Source organism: Trachurus japonicus, chromosome 13 (assembly GCF_045865225.1).
Source record: "Trachurus japonicus isolate A0001 chromosome 13, Traja_1.0".
NCBI lineage: Eukaryota > Metazoa > Chordata > Actinopteri > Carangiformes > Carangidae > Trachurus > Trachurus japonicus.
The window spans coordinates 10,510,541-10,523,683 of NC_140919.1; the positions used below are offsets into that span (position 1 = coordinate 10,510,541).

The window sequence follows — 13,143 nt, forward strand, 5'->3', positions numbered from 1 at the left end:
TTTTCATTTCATTTTTGGTTTATTCCATTCATGGTATAGCTACATTCTTCACAAGGTTGCACAAAATTACATAATGTAGCTACACATTGTCACCATGAATGAAAAGGAGCAGGATGAAGAAAACTTATAGACCGAATCTCCTTGTTGTTTACATTCTACTTCCGGGTAGAAAACCAGCACGTAATTTGAATGAGATCAATAGTAACGAACAAGCGTTTAGCTATATATCATATTTTTCCACGCCCTATCACCGTTTAGACAAATCTGAAATGATTTAAGAAACATTACTATTTCTGTGTGTCTGTTTTGTGTTGCTATGTGTTGTATTTATTCAGTTTGGGGGAATCGCAGTGTCTAGAAAGCATCAGTGGCTGCAGCTGACAGGGACAGCTAACGGTAGCTAAGCTAACATCAGGACGTCAGCTGTTAAAACCCTCCCGTTGTGGGACACGACATGAAACTACTCCAGTTAGCTCAGTCATGTTGTAACTCAGATATCCGCTGGAGAAAATATTTTTTCATGGACCGTTTATTGAGTCACTGAGTTATTAAAGTTAAACAGGTAGCTAACCGTTAGCCCGGCTAATCTAACCATGACTAATTACAAAAATGTGCACACGTAAATAGTAATGTTTGTCCAATGATTGGTTTTATAAACTTAACAGACATCAGATTAGTCTAAACGGCGATATAGTGACATGAAATTTAGATATAACTACTATACAGCGAAACTCTCGTCCATCATTGTTCGAATGCTGGTTTTCTACCCGGAAGTAGTTGTAAACAACAAGGCGATTCGTCCTATAATACCTGCTCCTCTCTGTTGTTATACAGTAATTACATTGGCTTACTTCAACACCAATATTATACCCTATTTCAAAATATTAAAGATGATGAAACATAGTTGTGACAAGAAAACAAACTAAACACCACTTGTCTATCTATCTTTTTCTCTTTCTCCTTCTTCTTTTTTGTAGATGCTTATCTTTTCTTTTTTAAACATTTTCTTAAACTGAGACATACTTGTACAACTTTTCAATTCCTTGCTTTACTATGAATGCCATAATTTTACACCTGCAACAGAAATACACATTTGTTTTAAGCTTATAGCCTTGCAAATGTATGTTTAAAATCCAGCTTCAGTCCCCTTCCTCCGGTTTGAACAAGTTTTGTAAATGTTCTGGTAATAATCTTTGTTCTTTGCTTTATGACCAACTAAACAAAACACAACTCTGCCCACACCAGTACGTAGCCTAGTCATAGTTGTGTTGATGTGACATGTGATAGTCCGAACCTCAAAGCTCAGAACAAAGTGTTCGACTGAAACGCAGATTCAGATATCGCCTGTGTGTGTGTGTGTGTGTGTGTGTGTGTTCGTATTTGCCTGTGTGTGTTTTTGTGGTGGCTATAAAAAAAAGAAATAGAACAAATTAGAATATGTTTAATATTCACAAGAACATTTAAATGGTTGTGTTTGCAGAAAAGAAAAGAGAAGCAGCTGCAGCGGTGGTTGATATCTGAGCCGGTGTGGGGTTTCACAGACCCCCAGGAGTCCCTGAGGTTGGCTCTGCAAAAACAAGGGGAATGATTTATTTTAGCTTCATCCATAAGTATCACAATGACAGAATAAATAAAAAGCTTTGTGAATGTACGAATGTAAAGATACAGCCTGTCTGGAATATAAACTCAGCCCTCGTCTGTTCTCACTGCTGAGATTCGTTTTGTAAAAGACCAATTGACATCTTGATGATGAGGGAATTCACTTTTTATTCAGAATTCAATATAACATGGGGAGAAACACAGCTGGTAGCAGCGATGTGTTTAAATTCACTATTTTACAACAGACTGAGCCTGGTTACTCTGATGTGTTGTGTGCACTGTTGTCTTGGAAACTATAGCTACAACCGTTGTTGTTTTATTTGTTAACACAAAAGGGAGAAAATAATCACACCCTGTTGGAACAGATAGTTAGAGTAACAATAAACTCTATTTATAACTACAGCACTTTACCCGACAAAGTTACGATGACATAACAGCAGAGGAAACAATAATTTACTATTATTAAACAAATTGAAATAATCAGTATAAAGTATAAAGAAGATTAATCTCCTAAAATATTGGTCTTGATACTGAAAAATGAAGAATAATGACTGGAGGAAGATTTGGAAGCCCTCAACTTATTCTGTCAAACATTTCTGAATGTTTTCATAAAAAGAAAAGTCATGGGACGTGATTTAAAGACTAATATGGTGTCAAACCATCAAATGAGTGAGCATTTTAACAGTGATGCTGTTTGACAACTTTATAAAATAGGCTACAGCTGTCATATTAGCTCGCTACATTAGCTTCTTAGCTTGCTAGAAGATTAGCTTGTATTATTTTGTCATATGATCTAGTTACATTAGTTTATTAACTTTTCACATTATCATGTCAGATTAGCTTCTCAAGTTAGCTTTTTACATTACCTGACAAAATGTTGCACAAGCTAATCTGACAAGTCAAAATTTGACAAATTAATATTATGGTTAGCTTGTTAGCTTGTCAGATTAGCGTTTTAAATTAGCGTGTTTTATTGACTCGTAAGAGTAGTTTTTTTTAGGTTATCGTTTTATATTAGCTTGCCATATTAAAATGTTTTTGTCAGTTTAGTTTTGTCAGGTTAGCTTATTTCTTTCTCACATCAGCCTTATTTGTTGCTTACTGATTTAGGCGTAGAGAGAGTAGTTTCTTAGACCTTTTAATGTTATTTTACCATGAACGTGTTTTGTCAGATTAGCTTGTTAAATTAGCTTGTCATGTTAGAGATTTCACATTATCTTGTGTTATTAGCTTTTGTGTCTAGTGAGGCAGCAGAGATAGCCTATTATTTAAACTTTGTTTAGACATTTAAACATTTTGCTTTCTTGTCATTAATCTCCACAATAAATTAATTTAGCTGGATTTATTCTAATATATTATCAATAATCTTTATCTCACGTATACCCATATAGCACATACATATAAGGTTACACCAACAGAGCAACAAATAATAAGTAGCTAAATAAAGACCCAAATAATTAAATAATTAATCTAAATCAAGGTTTTTTTTCAAGGACAGACATGCTATTGTTCTCTTTGGGCTTTTTTGGTCATTAAAAAGTCGTCGACCTCAGATTTGTTGACATATTCCAGTAGATATCCTGGGTCATAGTACGAGACGTTACAACTGTTTTGGCCTGTAAATGACCGGATTGATTAAAGCCTTGGCTGCTGGCAGCTCAGTGTGTAAAAAAAAAAAAATAGTGGTACTTTTCCTTCAGCGCGGCTTTCGGGAAAAGCCCTAATTGAATGACAAACAGGACTGGCAGAAGAAAACGAGAAAGTGCCAAAACAGTGGAGGGAGGGAGGAGTGTTCTCTGGGCCCAGACAGCGTCCATCAGCTGAACAGGGGCCTTTGACAGAAAGCCACTGAGGCCGAGCCGAGCCGAGACACTGCTCCCTCTGTTCGGCTCTCGAGACTCCAGAGGAAAACACTCGGAGTCGGACGACAGACGATAAGAGGCAGAGAACCTCCTTCATTCATTCAGTCATTCAGTCATTCATTCAGCGCTTCCACAGCTTCTGAACAACCACCTCGTCCATAAATAGTTTGACCGTGCTGTTGTGTCAGGGGGATATTTTTGGTTTGATCATGTTGATAGTCTGTATTTATTTTCTGCTGACATTTATTAATTAGAAAAAAAATGCAGTTTTCTACAGCAAAGGATTCTTTGTTCATTTGAGTGTGAAAAGCTTCTGAAACACTGATATTCAGTGATTTTTTTTTTCTCCCGAGGCTGAATTTTAGTAGCTGCATGTTTTTCAGGCTGACACCTCTGAGGATGTTCTCCAACACGTCCATGAATGAGACATCTAAAGGCAAAACACGCCGGATAGGATGGCAACACCACAAGATGGAGAACATTTCTAAAGAGATTTCCGTCTCGCATGCCGCCGTCTGCAGTCTTAAAGGATCATAGGGCAGGATTTGTGAGAAAATACCGGAAAATACCCATGCGTTTTACGTTTTTTAAATAATAATGGGTGAGGAAGCGTTCAAAACCAAAAAGAACGAGCCCACCCGCGTATCTCTCCATTGCCCTGAACGGGGTCTGTGCTGCAAAATGCGCTGCAATTCAGGGGGTGAATTTCGCGCGCTGGCCGGCGGACCTGACGTCAGCGCGTCCACGACTGCCTTCGAATGGATCAATGGAATGGAGACATGAAGAGGGCAACCGCGGCAGAGCGACTGATACAGTAACAGAGTGGCGACGCTCCGTTATATCAATCGCTCTGAACCACGGTGGATCCAAATTAGGCCTACTGTTACTGCCAGCAAACGACCCAGCACAACTGAAAGCCCTGTTAACCCCCCCCCACCGCCACTCTCTCTCCCCCTCCCTTCACACACGCTCACAGCAGCAGCAGGTCACTAACTTACACAGCCTCTCCCTCTTCACTACTGTCTTATTATTAGCCGTTAGCCGCAGCTAGCGGTTAAAAGCCGACGTTATAACTTTAACAACGTTATCAGGCAGGTGGACAAACGTCCTCTTTTGCCCGGACACGTCCACTTTTCACGTCCTGGCCGGCGTGTCCGCGACGCGTCCGTTTTTTTTTTTTTTTTATGAAATCATGAATATGTCCGGTGTTGATTGGTTTTCATGGGACCGCGGACCCTGACAGATGCGGCCCGACACCCGGACCCGGCGCGTTAATTCTCAGTACCGGCCTGTAGGAGTAGGAGCCCATACAGATCCATGCAGAGGAGCTCAGAGGAACAGACAAGCAGCCTCCTGCTGCAGCACAGTGAAGGTGTGTGTGTGTGTGTGTGTGCCTCTGTCTGTCTGTCTGTCTGTCTGTGAGAGCGAGAACCTACAGTAAAATACCCCCCCCCTCCCTCCCCAGATAGGAAAGACTGTAAAGAGTAAAGTAAACAGTGAAAAGTCTGTGCGCGCTCCCGTGCCGGTGGCTTCCCTGGTTGCTGTAGTTACGCGCAGCGGCCTTCGCGTCACTGGCCGTTCTCATTAATCCTGCCCTATGATCCTTTAAGTTCACCTAATATTAATGTCTGCACAGCGGCCTGGAGGAAGATTACAAGGCTGCTCGGTGCGAGAGTATCAGTCAGTTTGTCGCTCCATCAGGAGGAGGCGGCATTAAAGATGCACATGCGTCGGTAGGAGCAGAGTCTCCTGAGGAGCAGTAGCCGTTGATCAGTGGATTTATATGTGAACTTAAAGGGATACGCCAACATTTTTTTCCCGTGTCTTGCCTCACTCCCGAGTCCATGACCAGCAGATAGACACCATCCTTTCGACTGTGCGTGCAGTAACAAGGGAGATAGAGCCGTATCGCCCGTAATTAGCTTAGCTCAAACACTGGAAGTGTATGGGTAGTGTTAGCCTGCCTCCACCTAAAGTCATCAGAGAAACTCTTCAGCAATTCTAAACGGAAACCGACGGGCCGATCTTCGTCTCAGAGCTGACAAAACTCTCCAGTAAGGCATCTTGAGCGGTCAAATGCCGCTAACGGGACGAGATCGGTCAAAACGGAGGGTTCAAGTATAGACGGTTTATTTTGGTTCAAGCTAGCTACATCGAGGGTAGGTTAGCTTCCTATTTCAAAGTAAAAGCACAAATTCTATCCTCATGGTTTTCTGTATGTAAAGGGCAACGAGTGTTTTATTTTGTGAAAGTAACTGGAAGTGCGTTGGTCACAACGGCTAGCTTGAGTAGCGCCGAATTCGTCTGAACAAAACTGTAAACAGCTGGTATTTAGACAAATTAACGACACACTGCTGATCTAAACGGCTACTTTCTCACCTAAAAATGTTTGAAATATCGATAAAGTGATATATTTACAGAGTTTAGAGCTAAAATGAAATCAGCTTCTGACTGCTGATTTCGGCTCGGGTAGGAGGCAGGCTAACACTACCCATACACTTCCAGTGTTTGAGCTAAGCTAATTACGGGCGATACGGCTCTATCTCCATGGTTACTGCACGCACAGTCGAAAGGATGGTGTCTATCTGCTGGTCATGGACTGAAAAAAAAATGTTGGTGTATCCCTTTAAACACCTTATAATGAATAGTAAATGGAGCATTTGCAGATTTTTTTTTTGCTGTGTCACCAAGACTTCTCCATTTAAATAATGCAGCTCTGCAGTGGAAATGTCCTGTTGCAGTTAATAGATCTGTTATCTGCTAAAAAAAAATCAAAAAAATCAAAAAAATCACAACAACCTGAACCTTCCCTGTCGGTCCTCTGTGTGTTAAATCTGCTGAGTGTTGCAGTATCTGCTGTTCTCCTTAATGACAGACAGACGACAGCGGTTGCGAGCGCTCTGCTGCGTATGTGAGAGTGAAAACTGGAGCATGTGGATGTGGATGTGGATGTGGATGGAAAAATACACCAGAGACCGACACCCCGGGTTTGGTTAAATCCTTTTAAAGCTGCAGCAGGAACAAATCTGCTATCTCTCTCCTTTGTCATTAATAAAGGACAGACAGCAAAACAGAAAAACATCAAACTAAAAGCTTCTCAGTTTTGACCCTTTAGAGGACGGAGACTCGTGTCTCCAGAGGCCGGCAGCGTTGGCTCATGTTAATAAGATATTTTATTTCAGTGTATTAGAGTAAATTGGTGTTAAAAAAACATAAAAACAAATGTCTGAAGGTTATCAAGGACTTGAGTACCCGGATATGATTGGATTTTTGAGTATCCTGTCTTTTGTGTTTGTGCATTTATGGGTCGGTTTTGCTACCTGGAAAACTTGGAAAGAAAATGGGATACCGTGGTTTCTGATAGCTGCAACTATCTGCTCAGGCAAACAAACATAGCGGCGGCGGCGGCAAACCGTTCATACTTTTGGAGTGACGAGGAAACAGAGTTTTGTCTTTCAAATGGGAAAAAAAATTTTTTATCGAGACACTGAGCTGTTTAAATCACTGGCAAATCGGCTGCACGACGCCGGTTTTCCAGCACGTACGATGGAGAAAGTCAGGCAGTTTGTGTTGTAAAACGTAAACACCACAATCGTCTGCATAAAAACGATGCAATTGTCAGAAACCAGGATACAACTGGTGTTTATCAACCAGGTTTCTCTATGTTCATGTAAATGCAGTATCCTGAAAATGATCATAACCAGGATACTCAAGATTTTTTTTTATTTAGATTTAGATCTAGATTTATTTTGCACAGTTAAAAAACACAAGTAAAAGGAACAATTTGAAAACTTCCAGTGCTGGAAGAGGAGAAAACCCAAAGAACTTATTAAAAGACTCCATGAGATATAATGTCATACAAAAAAGGAAACAGAACACACAAATGAACAATCAGAAATATATAAATAAAATAAATATTAGCATAGGGAAATAACGCAAAGAGATAAAAGATCAAACAAATGAATAACAATAATAAGAAACAAAAGAACAAAACAGGCTGACCTGATTGGTTCCTTATATTAGGTTTGTGACGTGTGAAACCTGGATCTGTGTTTATGAGACTGTTCAAAGTGGAAACACATGTTGTTGTATTATTATTGTGTTAATAACAGAGTTGATTTAAAAAAAAATGTATTTTGAATCTATTCATCTAGCTGATAAAATGTCACATAACCTCCAGCACTACCTCTTCGTTATGAGTTTTGGGAATATGAGCGATATATTGACTTTCTAGATTAATAAATAAAGTAAAAATGACACATAGAGTTATAAAATTAACATTAATTGCAATAAACCCTGTCAGTCAAAACAAAACCTTTAGTTTTTAATCCCAGTTTTATCATTTCACAGCAGCTTGTTGGTTCAGACCCACTGAGTCTGTGGATTGAAGACAGGATGAAGTAGAGGGGGAGGTTTTAGTGCGTCGCGCCGGTGGAGGAGGGGGTGTTGAAACTTTAATGTGGGTCGACTGCAACTCCATTAAGAAAACACTAAAAACACACAGTGTGTTTAGGAGGAAGTAAATGGATGTCAGTGTAAATATACTGGAAAACAAAGACGTGTTTTAGCTTCTATGAAGAACCAGCACTGACCTGTTGTTGTCCTGCTGCTCAAGGTTATTAGAGTTTTAACTTTTTCAGTAGTTTTTTGTTTTATTTCATTTAGTTTTTCAGTTCGCTTTTTTATTTTAATTTGGTTTTAGTGAGATCAACAAGTGATGAAGCAGTTTTAGTTCAGTTTTTATTTCAGAGGAATTGACTAGTTTTTATTTAAGCAATATTACCCGAGAGGGTGTGCTTTAACGTCATTTGAGCACGACGGTGATGCGGTCAGGACCGAGGCGCTTGCGCCGAGGTCCGCAAGCATCACCGAAGTGATGCTTGCGCCTCGGTCCTGACCGCATCACCGTCGTGCTCAAATGACGTTAAAGCACACCCTCTCGGGTAATATTGCGATTATACAACAATTACCAACATAATAAAGCGTATAATTAAATAAATATTCATGTTGATGGACGTTTTGCTCTCAAAATTTAAAGTTTTTTGCGAGTGTGCTTCCCGTTTCCATGGAAATAAATGGGGTCTGACTAATAACTGAAACACAATCAGTCACGTCAGTAGACTCCTATGTGTAATGGAACCTAGTTCACCTCTACAGCAAATAGTCCGAACCTTAGTAACGACCTAGCAACAGAAATGATTTTCTAGTCCCAGATGAGTGAACTCTGAGCTGACGTTCATGTTTTAACGCGGTCTCGGACTTTCCTGAACTAAATCAACACTGCACAAACTCGCTCAAGTTATAACAAAGATGCCGGTTTTTTCCTTTCACAGATGTAGCTTCTACAACCGCAAACTCTGCATGTAAATGAAGTTATAGCGCCGTGTCGCCGACACAGCTGATAGAGAAAGCCAAACGATTACAGCAGATTATTTAAAAGCCCAAAAGGCGCAAGCGAGAGAGAAACATACAGGTAATCACCTCCGTTTTATCCAATGAAATATTCAGCTCCAGGCCATATTTTAAAAAAACATATTCACCGCGATCACAACTCGTCTCTCTCCGACTTTGTAACGTTACACACATGGGAGGGAGACAATCCTCTCGGCTGTAACGGGGAAGTTTACAATATATTAACAAAAAATAAAATAAAATAATTGCTCTATAAATGTGACTTTGGCAGCTGTCAGGAACAACCTACAGGAGGTCAGTGTAGTTTGTGATTTATTTTCACGAGTAATAAATTACGTTTTTCAAAATAAAAGGGGGAAAAGTCCATGTTGCCATGGAGATGTGTAAACAACATGACATGGCGAAGTAATATTTTCAGTGATGAGTCAGCCGTGCTGTAATGCTGATTTGAGCACGTTCTAAATGTCTTATTGACCAATCAGATTGCTTGGTCGGAACTACTTGTTGTATAATTAGTTTTAGTCTTAGTTGTAGTTTTTATCTAGTTTTTTATTTAGTTTTAGTCTTAGTTGTAGTTTTTATCAAGTTTTTATTTAGTCTTAGTCTTAGTTTTTCAGGTTTTAGGAGGAAGCCTCTGTCAGACCTCTGAAGATGAACTTCCAAATTTGTGGGATTTTTCCCTTTTAGTTGCATCCCATAATGTTCCCATCAGTCCTCATCAGGTTCCATCCACTCTTATCTACCTGTGGGTCGTTCCATATTGAGCTTTAGACATCTCTAAGAAAACTACAACTAAACTGATGTTATCTGACTGAACTTTAATTTCACTTAGTTCATTGTAGTTTTTATTTATTTCTCATTTCCATGTTTCTCACATTCTGTGTTCTAAACTGTTTTCTTGTCTGTAACAACATCTATGTCCCGTCTGTCCGTCCTGGGTGAGGGATCCCTCCTCTGTTGCTCACCCTGAGGTTTCTCCTGGTTTTCCCTGTTAAAAGGGTTTTCTATGGAGTTTTTCCTCAGTGGATGTGAGGGTCTAAGGACAGAGCATGTTGTTACGATGCCATGTGAAGCCCTTTGAGACAAACTGGTGGTAAAAACGGACTATACAAATAAAATTGCCTTGCCTTGCCTAATTTTTGGAGAAAATATCTCTATTTTTTAATTTCCGTTTGCTAAAATATTATTCCACTGCTAGTTTTAGTTTTAGTCTTAGTCTTTGTGAACTGTAATAACCCTGCTCCTCCTCCCCTCCTCCGTCCTCAGGGGTGTGGAGCCCTTCGACCCCCCCACCACGGTGCTGGTCCAGAGACACGAGCCCCAGGGCGTCTCCACCGTCCTCAGCAGCACCGACTTCTTCCAGAGCGAACAGAACCGCAGAGTCATCCTGGCCCAGGTGGACAGCTTCCAGCTGCGGGACAAGTACATGTTCGCCACCACCACACGGGTAGGAATTCAATACCTCTGTTTATATAGTACTATATACAGTATATATATGCTATTTATGACATCACGTCTTATTGTAGGAACCACTGAGCTGCTTTAATACCTCTGTTTATGTAGTATTATATATATATACTATATATATATATATCTATGACAGGAACCACTCTTCTGCTTCAATACCTCTGTTTATGTAGTATTATATATATATATGCTATTTATGACATCACGTCTTATTGTAGGAACCACTGAGCTGCTTCAATACCTCTGTTTATATAGTATTATACTGTATATATCAGGGTTCTTACGGATCCTTAAAAAGTCTTAAAAGGCATAAATTCATTAATCTAAAAACAAGGCCTTAATTGGCATTAAAATGTCTTAAATCAATTTTTCAAAAGTCTTAAAAATGTTAACACATGGTAAGTGGTATTTTATGATTGTAATTAGTCTCAAATCTCAAAATAATTGGTAACATTCTGACATAGAGAAGTTAGTGGCAGCCGTCAACGCTAAATGTCTCACCGCCACCAGCTCCCGAGTCAGTGTTTTTTTTTTCAGACTTTTTATGCATTTATTTTGAAAGGACAGCTGGAAAGAGACACAATCCAATGTTCATGTAGCAGTAACTTTACCTTGGATCACATAGGAAAGTGGGTAAAATTGTCCCTAACCCTATGTAATTGATGTGGTGTTTTTTTCCCCCCTTTTTTCTGTATTTGTGTTTATTATGAAGTCGGTCTTAAATTTCATTTCAAGTGGCTTTAAAAAAGTCTTAAAAAGTCTTAAATTTAACTTGGCTTAAGCTGTAGGAACCCTGATATATATATATTTATGACATCACGTCTTATTGTAGGAACCACTGAGCTGCTTTAATACCTCTGTTTATATAGTATTATATATATATATATATTTATGACATCACGTCTTCTTTTAATCAGAGTAGTGGGAGTAGGCAGCGAGCCAAAGAGAATATTCTGCCCTCAAACATTTCTGGCAGCGTTTTCTGGTGATAAAAATATTTGACCTGATCATGATGATGATGATTTATTTCAGGTCAGAACGAGGCTGAGGTGATTTATTCTGCACCGAGTCCATCTACAAATAAAAAAAAAACTGGTGACAGATTTGATAACGAATAAATCTGGTCATTCATCACTTCAGAAGTTTAACATTTACATTATAGGTTTTTTTAATTGTTCATAGATCGCAGCCGGTGTTCAGACTGATCATTTGGGTATTTGCTAAAAAGAAGAAGCATTGGACACTTAAAATTGTGTTATTTTAACTCATTTTCTACGTTATGATAAAGCAAATAATGAAAAATAAGACCTCAGAGCTGCAGGGACAAATGTTTTTGTTGTTTTTGTAACGTCTTTGTGAGAAATGACGACCAGCAGACTATAGATCTGGAGTCTGGATGATGTTATAATATCTTATCTTAGTATAAAGAGTGAATCAGGAGGACATACGAGCAGAAACAAGTGAAAATCTCAAATTTCACAATATTTCCTGGCCTTTTGTTTCACTCCTTTGTTTTTGTACATGCACATGTTACAATATTTGCACTGTAAGACAGATGACACACAGTGTGTTTACATGCAGAGCTAAGTCTTCCGTCCTTGTCCCAGTTTACATGCAACAGGGAAAATCAAATAGTTGATCTTTTCTTTTGTTTTAGAGGGAAATACAGAGACTGCTTGCTGAAAAACTGTCCCTGAAGGCAACACGCATCAACGGTTTTGCATGTATTTCCCTCTAAAACAACTCTGTCTGGTAACGTTGTGTTATTATCTCATAGTGTGGTGAATGTGCAGGTCACAACTTGTCCACCAGAGCGTTGTGGAGTTGCTGGATTGTGTATTTGATGAGTTTGATGAGGGAAACCAAGAAATCCCATGAGCCTCCGTAGCGTAGCTCTGAGCAGCTCACGGCTCTGCTCCGCCATTCTAAAAACAGCTTGCACCGACAATTAAAGGTAACGAACCTACTGCTATGACTATAGGGATTATGGCAATGGGCCAATTTGCCAAAATGTTGAACTATCCCTTTAAATCAGTGACTAGTAACTAGTTCCAGGGAGGATGGAGGCTCTCTGCCTTCCACCTACTGTAGCGTCTCTTGGCTGAAAACCAACCTTGTAAGATCAGAGCCTCCGACCCGGTGTCCCAGCTCTCGTCTCCATGGCAACACACAAACGTAATGCGCCCCGTAACCCGTAATCTATTGTTTATGACAGATAAGACAATACAGATATATACACATGGTAACATGGTTGATGATAAATAACGTTATCCACCGCTCCATGGATTGATTTCTCACCGGCTTCGTTGAAAACAAATGATGCACATGGAGGAGAGGAGGGTTAGAGACACAGAGGAGGAGAGACCAGACCTGGAGAGTTCAGCTTTAGATAAAACAGATTTAACAGATTACATCCTCAGGTCTTCTTAAAGTGTTTTTTATTCCATAAACTATAAAGTTAAAACCCCACACACACAGCGCTCAGGAACCCTAAATTGAAGTGATTCTTTAATTAGCATCATGATTAATGCTCCAGCTGAAAGAGCTTCGTCCAAAAATGATGATTTAATCTACTCGTTATTATTTAAAGCAGAAGTAAGCGATCCGGTCGTTTTGGCTAATGCTGCGTTCCAGGCCGGCTTTTGAAACCGTAAATTACAGCTTCAAGTCACAACTTACGACTTTGTAGCGTTCCAGGCAACCCACTTGTGTTTTTCCGACCTGTTTTACCGGTGAAAGTCACTATAACGGCCACTCGTAACTTCTGACCCGTGAACTCGTACCAGATCAAACTGGTACAACT

The 13,143-nt window shown here is 39.7% G+C and overlaps 1 protein-coding gene across 1 annotated transcript in view; it reads left to right on the forward strand.

Moving 5' to 3' along the window:
- The window catches only part of sorl1 (sortilin-related receptor, L(DLR class) A repeats containing), a 128,287-nt gene that overhangs the window by 37,270 nt on the left and 77,874 nt on the right, over positions 1 to 13,143 (forward strand). Inside the window, exon 6 of the mRNA XM_085794812.1 lies at positions 10,140 to 10,320. Coding sequence (XP_085650938.1) covers positions 10,140 to 10,320 — 181 coding nt within the window. The remainder of the gene's footprint in view (positions 1 to 10,139; positions 10,321 to 13,143) is intronic.